This window comes from Acanthaster planci, linkage group LG01, assembly GCF_054643075.1.
Source record: "Acanthaster planci isolate LZ-2023a linkage group LG01, COTS_SCS, whole genome shotgun sequence".
Lineage (NCBI taxonomy): Eukaryota > Metazoa > Echinodermata > Asteroidea > Valvatida > Acanthasteridae > Acanthaster > Acanthaster planci.
The window spans coordinates 17348878-17359287 of NC_141777.1; the positions used below are offsets into that span (position 1 = coordinate 17348878).

At 43.7% G+C, this 10410-nt stretch overlaps 2 protein-coding genes across 2 annotated transcripts; both read right to left on the reverse strand.

Moving 5' to 3' along the window:
• Positions 1–776: 776 nt before the first annotated feature.
• LOC147800492 (uncharacterized) lies at positions 777–9331 on the reverse strand. Its single transcript, XM_087145967.1, has 4 exons — positions 8790–9331; positions 2385–2922; positions 2067–2258; positions 777–821 (listed from the first exon to the last, which is right to left on the reverse strand). The coding sequence occupies exons 1-4, from the start codon at positions 9329–9331 to the stop codon at positions 777–779; spliced, it is 1317 nt and encodes a 438-aa protein (XP_087002093.1).
• On the reverse strand, positions 9328–9831 carry LOC147800493 (uncharacterized). Its single transcript, XM_087145971.1, has one exon. The coding sequence runs from the start codon at positions 9829–9831 to the stop codon at positions 9328–9330; it is 504 nt and encodes a 167-aa protein (XP_087002097.1).
• Positions 9832–10410: the final 579 nt, after the last annotated feature.

The following is a 10410-nucleotide window of genomic DNA, read 5'->3' on the forward strand; positions in this document are numbered from 1 at the left end:
AAATGGGAAACAATTTTCACATTTTTTTCTCTTTCAAGGGAATTCCTTTTCATTTCACAAATTGTGAAAAAGTTTGCCAAAAGTGGGAAAATATTTTCACACCTTTTCACACAAGTGGGAAAATATTTTCACCGATTTTTCCCCAAGTGGGGAAAGATTTTCACGCTTTTTCCCACAAATGGAAAAAAAAATTCACAGATTTTCCCACAAGTGGAAAAGATTTTCACAGATTTTACCACAAGTGAGTAAAGATTTTCGCACTTTTTCTCACAAGTGGGAAAAGATTTTCACAGATTTTCCCACAAGTGAGAAAAGATTTTTGCACTTTTTCTCACAAGTGGGAAAAGATTTTCACAGATTTTCTCTGGTAGTGGGAAAATAATTTTGCAAGCTTTCTTCATTAAGTAGTATTTGTGCATGTACATGTACACATCAGGAAGTTTTTGTTCTCTGTGGTTTCAAACATGCGCATCTCTGAATATAGAAAGTGGAGGAAAATCAGTCTGAGAGAAAAGTTTTTCAATTCTCAGGAACATTCAGATTATTTGAGGAAGACAGCATTAAAATCTCAAGACAGTATGTTTCTCAGTTTTGAGCAAAATACAATGCTACAGGTGAAATCAAAGCTGGCTATGGTGGAGGTTGGAGACAAGCACCGAACAGCTGAATTACAGTAGAATGCCGTTATAGTACTCTCTTACATGTAAGCGTTTAAATTAACCTACTTGGAAGTGGGTTACATGTTATTGGTATTTACGGGACGTACATGTATATAGCTAGCTGAGGAAATTGCAGCAGGTGTCTTCTACCGTACTTGGCGCCTGTGAAGATTTTTTCAAAGAAAAGTGTCCACGCAAGTGACACGTTGATAGCGTGCAAATCACACCGCAGCCAGCGGCTGCCAGCCGCCGTGGAGTTTTTTAAAGAAAACAATGTCCACGTGGGTCGTGTGATTCACGCAGGAGTCCAGATAATTTTCAACGATACTGTACTGTACGTGGGTTGTGCAGTGGCTGTGGGGAGAATTAAGGAAGTAGTCAAACTCCTATATTTTTGCTGTTAGGCTGGTGCAGATGTTTATGATTGGTCGGCCCACAAATGGTTGTCCTGGTGAGCGGGGGGTGTGTATTTCCAAGAGAAAATACATGTTTGGGCCCTGACAGTTTTGTTTGAATAGAGTATAATTAAGATGGAAAGCTTGCGGTAAGCACCATGCAATATCTCTTTTTGAGTCTGTGTGGTTCTGATAAGAACCGGAGAGGCTCAACGTTTCGGACAGTGTGCTCTGTCCGTCGTCAGGAGACTGAAGAGATGCCGACCGGGAGTGGGGCTTATATGCTGGTTTGAGGTACTGTAGTGTGACGGATCCTGCTGTGTGGTCAGGTGGAACGGTGGATCCTCCTGGGTACTGATGCATGTCAGTTGGTCATGGGCTGTGGTGGGGGAAGTTTGCCTGGGTATAGGAGACCCTGGGCGGGGGGAGGGGAGTCTTAGGGTATAGAGGACCCATCAGACCGGGAGGTGAGGAGGGGCTGCCAGATATCGCTGATGGAGAAGCCGATGTCTTGAGGTACGGTGGGGTGCTTGGAGATTTCCAAGGCTTCTCTAATGCGTCTTGGGTACCACTGTTCAATGTTGGCGATGAGGTGGGCTTCGTCCCAGTTGATGGTGTGGTCTTCGGCGTGGGAATGTTTGATGATGGCTGACTTCTCATATTCCCCCTTTCTGCCATGGGCTCTGTGTTCTTTGATCCTGGTAGGGAGGTCCCTACCAGTCTCTCCGATGTACACTTTGCCACACTGGCAGGGGATCTTGTATACACCTGGTCGGCGGTGTGGATCTTGCCGGTCCTTGTAAGAAGTCAGCATTCCTTGGATCTTGATGTTGTGCTTGCTCAGGATACGCTGGATGTGGTGGGAGGTACGTCCTAGGTAGGGGAGAGTGACCGAACTAGGGGCCTTATCTAGTTGGCTTTGGGTATAGGGGACCCGACGGCCGGGAGGGGGACTTGATCTTGGGTCTTGAGTTTTGATCTGCTGGGGCTGGTATCCGTTGTGTTGGAGTGCCGTGGAGATGTGGTGGAGTTTCTTGCGCAGGTGTTCTTGGTCGCATATGTTGTAGGCTCGGCGGATGAGGGCTCTGTTGACTGATGATTTGATCTTGGGGTGGTGGAAGGAGGCGCTGTTGAGGTACCGGTCGGTGTGGGTGGGCTTGCGATAAACCCGCCGGGCAAGACTGCCATCTTCCCTTCTGGACACCTCAACATCAAGAAACGAAATGTAGCCATGCCGCTCTTGTTCCATGGTGAATTGGATGCTGCTGTGAAGCCCGTTGAGGTGGTCCAAGAAGAGTTGAAGCTTGTCTTGTCCGTGCTCCCAGATGACGAAGGTGTCATCCACGTATCGGAGCCAGATCTTGGGGCGGTGGTCTGCTGTGGCGATGGCGGTCTGCTCGAACTCTTCCATGAATATGTCAGCTAGAACCGGGGATATAGGAGATCCCATGGAGGTTCCAGCTGTTTGTTCATAGAATTTGTCCCGCCACTTGAAGCTGGCAGAATCGACGCAGGTGGTGAGGAGGTGTTGAGGCTGGCTGGGGGTGAGGTCGGTGCGGTCCTTCAGGCTGGTGTCGGCTTGGAGTCGGTCTGTTGCTATGGTGGTTGCGTCGGAGGTGGGAACGCTGGTGAAAAGTGACACGACATCAAAGCTAACCATGATGTCGCTTGGCTGCAGTCGGAGGTCTTGGATGATGGACGAGAATTCATCTGAGTTCTTGATGTGCTGGGTGTTGCCAACTAGGGGGCGAAGGATCTTGGCTAGGTGTCTTGCAGTGTTGTAGGTAGGCCCTCCTCTGGAAGCGACGATGGGGCGTAATGGGGTCTCTTTCTTGTGTATTTTGGGCTGGCTGAAGAATCTTGGGCATCTTGAGTTGGATGGACGTACAGTTACGGCCAGAGTAAAGGTTTACACGATACACGATAACGCGTGCGTGCATGTATAGGGAGTGGAAGACACGCTCTATATAACGTGTGTGCAAGAACGCAATACACGCAGTTGCGGTTAGCCCGGAGAGACCACTAAGCCCCAACCAATCCCAAGCCATTTACAGTCAACCGCAATACCCGCGTGCGTCGCCGAACACGATACACGAATAAGCGCTTGGCAAACTGGTGTCAAATTCACATATTTATCTGCTCATATTCAGCGCGATACACAAAGAAACACGCAGTGCCTCACAGGCAATATTTTGGTGTCCAGTGTGAGAACAAAAGTGCAGTGTGTGACCTGAACAAAGATTCAATTACTCCGAACGGACAAAAAATTGGCAGTAGTGGCCCAGCGGCCGGATGAACCCCCACACATTTAACAAAGCTATCTGCGTTCAAAGTAGCCTCTTCACGAGAACAAAAGCCGACAGAATGTTTCCGTAAAAATAAAAATTTGTTCGAGAAAAAAAAATACACCCAATCCCCAAAATGATTTTGCAAACCGTTCTTTGAAATAATTATTTTGCCTAGCTGCATGATCATGCAAACGGATTTTTGGCAGAAAGCAAAGCCGTAATTTCTTTGAATTTAAGGAAACCGTGTCATGCCCGGCGAATTTAATGCAAAACGTGGAGTTGACTGTCATCACTGAAATCGTGAAACGATTTTTTTTTTCAGTGGTCGGGTGACCAACCACCCGATTGACCTTTTGGCTTCTATCGCCGAAGAATGCTTTTTTATGCAGCCGACCCTGTCTTCAATTTCCTTTAAAAATCATGATGACCTTCAAACTTGTGTGAACAAGGACGTAATTTTGCACCCAAGTCTTACCCAACTAACCTAACTGGACGACACACGACCAAGCGGTCGGCAAACTGGTGTCAAATTCACTTATTTATCAGGCCATATTCAGCGCGATCCACGAAAACACACAGCCTAAAAGGAAGTGTTTGTGTGTCCTGTGTGAGACTGAGAACAAACATATGTAAAACTGTCAGTAATCGAAGCTAGCCACAACCCCCCACGAACAGTGAGTAGCGGCCCAGCGGCCAGATAAATCCTCTTCACTTTATTTATCGGCCCTGGTCGTGTGACCCAGCACGATACACGAGAAAACGCAACAGAAAATACTTCGACGACCTGTGTGAGAACACCCAACTGCAAAATTACGAACAAGCAAATTTACATGTTGAAAAAGATTATTTTTAGTGCCCAGGTCCCAGCTGCACGAACTCCCAAACATTTGAGAAAAGCGGATGAAAATCCCCGACAATAAACAATAAATATACGAAAAATATATCTAATCCTAAAATACGCGTTACCAACAGTGCAAACATGAAAAATTTACAGAGATTTCATGCATAGAACAAACTGTGGATCTGACCGAGTCTTCTGGATAACTGTTTTCGTAAATGATTGGCTTTGCCTGGTTTCTTGTCTGTAACTCAATTCCTTACAATCCTTATGGGGCAAGGGAATCACAGAGTAGTACGAGTGCATAACATGGTTTAGTTTGTGGTATTGAGCCCTCGCTAGTACGGTGTAAATGACTTGAGGAACTTCCATGTTCTGGGTATTGAAAGAACAGACACCAGGTTAACACGTTCATTGATTCACTTTTTAAATTTCTAGAGATGAAAAGATATAAGAATTCATGTACGTGTATTTATCGAGGGTGGCAAATGTCCAAAATAACATTTTGGCCTTAATAGTTCAATTAACTGAAAACCTGTCTCGTTGAAACAAGCACAAAGTTTCACCTAATATCAAGAGCCTATCAGATTTGGGGTTTTCCTTGTCGCCTGGTTATTCCACTTGACACGGTCAACCGCTGGAATTTGCAAGAATGGAGAAGTGTTCTTTCAAAAATCACCCTGGAAGTTTAGAGTTAAGCTTAGCGTTTACTGTGGTAAATACGAGCTGCACCATTTTTATGAACGAACTGTTAGTGCTCAACCGGTTTTTGTATGCTCGAAATCGGTAATTTAGGCCAAAGGTTAACTGTACCTTTCTAAGATGCGGTTTTAAAAGATGTGGCAATAATATATATGCTGTCCTATCTCTGACTTACCTTTTTTTCATTTAGGATTACAAACCTTCAAACTCTTCCTGTGACATCGATGTTCAATACAAATGCTGGAGAACTGGATGAAGATGCCACCCAAGCTTTAGCTTTTATTTGGCAAAAGTGCTTGTTCGGTTTTAATAAATAATTTAAGAGCTACAACTATTTTCAAAAGCTTTTGTCACAACAAAATCTTGAACAAACCTTCAATGCTTTACAAAACTTTGTCGAATAAGTAACTTTTGCAAAAAGTACAACCAAGTCAATGACACAAACTAGCCGAAGAAATTTATAATAAGATACAAAAATCTGATGGCCGTAAAACATTGAACCACTTTCTGAAAGAAAAGGAAATACATGTAGGCTGAAACTCACTGAATAATCCACGTGACTACACGTAAGTGCAACATGGTCTGAAAATTCTTAGCATCACTGCCCACATCCGCCCCTTTCCCCCGATCCCCGATTTTTTTTCTTTATTAGACATCGATACAACTATTTTTCATCTATCATTAAACTTGTCTCAATAACCTTACTCAAGTAAAAGTAACGCCACACAACAACTTTGTTCTCTTTTCCATAACGGAAAAAATCAGAAATTACAGAAAAGTCCATTTTAAGTGTTTCTTGACTTTGATCGTGTATTGCGCCTCAGCAATCATCAAGGCTGGTTTTCCTCATTAGCCAGTTTGTCACCTAAATGGAAAAAATGAAAGGATTTGTAAAGAATAATGCACATTCTAATTAAACTGATTTAAAAAAATGAGCTCAATACATGCACACACACAAAATTCATCAACTTACCATCAGAACTATTGCCCAAGTTTCTTTATCTTACACGTAGCCTTGGCGAAAGTTCAAAATATTCTGAATTAAAATGCATGGAAGTGATAAAAAAGTTTGTTACTGAAAAGTCATGCTGAAAATAGTCCAAATCTGTTATCAAATTAAAAGCAGTATTTTTCATACCGTGACCATGACTGTAAATACATTTACATTTATGGCAGCGTAAGCACCGAAGTTGACAATTCACCTGGGTGTCACGCGGACGATCGCTCATTAAAGTTGTATTCCAGAACCACATGTCACCTTGCAAAGGCTTTTTAGAAAGAATACAGCTTGATATAGCTACTATGTCCTAAAATCAGCCCGAGCATGCCCAATAAAGTATTGCAAATAAACCACATCCGAGGCATCGCCGCCGCGCAGCAAAAAATTGTTTACCACATGCCGCCATGATGATTTGCAACAGATAAAACTTGCTCTAGTTAACCTGATTTCCCACATTTGTGATTTGAGGACCATGTACGTATAAATTCGTAAATATGCAGTTGTGTAGATGTCATAATTAAGACTAAAATTAATTTAATTATTATATCTGTGTTTTCTTCTGAAATAAATAAGTCGTGAATGTTTTATTTCAGATAATTGACAAAACAAAACGTAAGGACTTAAACAAGTTGAATGTCAGTTGGTCCCACTGCGCATGATTAGCCATCTAGTATACACACTGTCTTTAGTCTCGGTACAGGGTACCAATAATAACGGCATCATGCGGACCATGTACCAAGGCAGTGTCCAACAAAACTACGTGTTTATTTGCAGACTATATTCCGTGGAAATTCTTTTCAGATAGGTGATTATGAGAAGACTTCATACTGGGGAATCCTAGTCTTCCATTTTTATGCTAGGTCTAGACTACGCCCGTTGCAACATACATCGAAAATCCAGCATTTTTCAGTCGGAAATGTGATGTATTAGCTTTTGGTGAGGGTGCCGGGGAAATTTGGACTGAGGCTTTTTCCTTGCCACTTTCCTCAGGTTCTTAAAAACAAATTTACAACACTAAAGTTGATGGGACGTGCATTTGGCCATCAGAAGCTGATTTTTCACAAGCAGGATTTTTCTTGTAATAATTTATTCCTTTTCATTTTTTTATTTTAGGAAGCGAATATACATGTAGTACCAGTGAAAGCCAGACGCGGCGTGGATTAGCTTTTATTCAGAGGGAACTGTATGAAACTCGTAATTAAGGCAAAGCTGGCTCTCCCTGCGACAAAATGACTGATTGAATCAAATGGCTATTAATTAAAAATGGCACTTTAATTTATCCTAAAGACTTTTGGCCTCGTTAATGTTCGCAATACAGATCGCCTACCGAACTACACGTGCATAATCAACTTTTTTGTGACGTCAGCGCTATGCGGGTACGTGATTGGTCAATCGGTGGTATGGTCGTAGTCGGTCCGCGTGCTTGTTCTTGAGAGACGGATTGAGATGAAGGTCCGTGTTCAGTTAAGCTTTCGTTCGTAATATTTGTGAAATTTTCAAAACATACACGCAATTGAGTTTTGTTTCAGAGTCAATAAAATTTCGTTACACGACCAAAATTAAATGCATTGTCAGATAATCAGAATTTCTCGGGTGGTTCTGACTGATACGTACGATTTCTCACTTTCTAGCTTGATATTTTTGTCCGAACTTGCTGATCCAGATTATAAACCGATCGAGAAAATGGAAGCTACGCTTTTGACAATCCTGTTTACATTAAAAGCTTTTATTTTGAAGAATACAAAGGATCTCCGTCACACAATGTGGGCGATTAAGTTGTGGATTGTCCGTCCGCAGTTGGACTGAATCGGTTTTGCAATCCAAAACTACGAAATCGTTCTTCAGTTTCTTCATGGTACGTTCTGTTTTCCTATGCCCTATACTGGTACGACGGAGGAGTATTTGTTGGGCCCTGTTTATCTACGTTGTATCCAGATCTAAAGACGGTACTGCATAATTTCCAATATAAATGTCGACAAACTTATTCCAATGTAGCGCAATAAACATTTTCGTACTTTGGAAACTTAGGATAGCAGAATGGAAATCCAGTGGACAAAATCGGGGAGCGGAGCGGCGCAGGCATTTTCGTCAGGGCGTCCTGCCGCAGGTCCTGCAAAATAATATAGTACAGATGTCACGAGCGTATTTTTTTTTCCTTGACCAACATTTTCTTGAAAAAGAATTTCAATGCTTGACTTTTGCATCTGCGTGTTAGTTGATTCGATCTGGCTGAAGAAATGGATGCCCCAGTGGATTAATGTTGTCTTTTTCCATGTACGGAGATGTTCTGTACGTTGACCCGTCAGGAAAGTATTCCTGGTGATCCTGTGCAATCCAGATCATTTCGGAGGGGCAAGAGATATCTTTTTCACTAAAGGTGGATCGTTAATCCCATTTCATGAGATTTCGTGAATCAGTTGTGCCGAATCAAATCAAGCCAGCACTCTTCGTGGACAGACTGCTTGTTGGTGACATTAATATCTACACCAAGGGTGCACCGATCAATATCATAAGCATTATTTTACGGTCATTATTGCACGTTGGACAACTCAGTGTAGTTCGTTGTGCATCGTGATCGGATTTTTAAACATTGGACTCTTCAATTTAAAAGTGGTTTAAACACGTACGCCACGATTTCAAAGACATGCAAACATGCATGTAATTGTGGTGAACGGAATGCAGTGCCCGTTTGCGAGCGTGCAGCATTTCCCTGCTTCACGTTCACAGGTCCGAGTCAGTGACACCACTTAATGCATAGCGTGTGCGGTTTACCCAATACACGTTTCCGTTGTCGGGCCAACCCTTTTTAGTGCGTGTATTGAGGACACCCTGCATGATATATCAGGAACGTGTATTGCGCCTAACGTGTGTGTGATCAATATATCATGTCATCGCGTGAACCTTTACTCTGGCCTTAACTGTAGCTGTCTGTATAGTTGTTCTGTGATGTTCCCAGAGCGGTGGAGGGAGAGAAGCTTCTGCTGCAGCTTTCTCTCGGTGGCTGCCGTGGGGTCACTTCGAAGTTCACGGTAGCTGCCGGAATTGAGTATATCCCTGACCTTGTGGTCATACTCAACCCGGTCCATGACTACCGTGGCGTTGCCCTTGTCCACAAGGAGGATGTGGATGGATTTGTCTTGGCGGAGGGACTTGATGGCCGAACGGTCTTCTCTGGTGGTGTTGGGCTTGGGGTTCTTGTGCTTCCGGAGGGCTTGGCTGATGTCGAGGCGGATCTCATCGGCGGTGGTCTTGTCAAGGCGGCGGAGAGTGGGCTCAGTGGCTTGGATAATCTCTTCCTTGGGCAGGGACCGGGGAGTAAGCGCAAAGTTCAGGCCTAGGGCAAGAACCTTTTCCTCGCTAGAGGATAAGGAGCGCTTACTCATGTTGACTACGGTGTGCTTAGTGAAGGACTCCTTGGACTGAAGGTGGGGTGGTACTGAGCATCTCATGGGGTTTGATGTACGAGGGCGTAGGGATATAGGAGATCCCATTGCCTGGGTGGAGTGCTGCTGAGGGTATTCTTGGGGCTAGTCATCCTCAGGAATTTCTTGACTTGTCGTTGGCGGGCTTCCTTGAAGGCGTGGTCGCTGGATGAGGTGGTGAGCCGTTCAATCTTGTTGAAATCTACAGCGGACATGGTGGCCTTGAGTTGGTCTTGTGTTGCGCTGATCTCTTCATCCAATGATGCCAGACTGGATCTGGTGGAACAGATGCGATGACGGAGTAGAGCAAGGCTTGCCTTGTGGAGGATGGAGCTGGACTTGCGGCTGCAGATGGGATCATGGAGGCGAAGTCCTGGAGGAATGGTGTCGGAATCTCTGCATCGTTTCAGGAAGGTCAGGTTGTTGATGCTCTTGGAACGCTTGATGGAATTTCGTTCGTAGTGCTTGACCTTGGTCGTGGTGGGCTCCCCGTAGAGTGACGACAGATGGGATTTCAAGCTATTCATGGTGACAGACGACTATAATTGTCGATATATTGGTTGTTTCTCATTTCTGTTCATATATTGTGACAAAAATACATTTTTCTTTATTCTTCCCAAGTTGGCAGGAATCATTTTTTTGTGTCTGACAGGAAAGAAGTGGAACTTGTGCAATTTCAGTGATTTTTCAGTGGACAAGTCAAACATTGTTAGCTGCACAAACGTACCAAGAATGCCAACTGTTTACAGAATAATTCCATCATAATGTGTAGAAGCCGTCCATTTTAACACTAATGCTATTTAATGTGTTGTTTCTTTTATATTCTGGTGCGATTTGTAAAGCGTACGTGTGGAAACGCTATACGTATTACATGCACAGTGTCATTGAATTTGCCCATTGTATACATGTATGTGTGCCTGACATTTAAGACACAAATTAACGGTGTACTTAAATGCATGTACATGTACTCAGTGCTTTCGTTGTCAGTGGGGTGACTTCATTTGCATGTGTGCGACACGCACTTTTAGCCTGTCAGCATACATGTACGTGTGCAGTTTTCAGCCCTGCCAAAAATCTATAAAAGGCGAGCCAGCATCACATTCAAG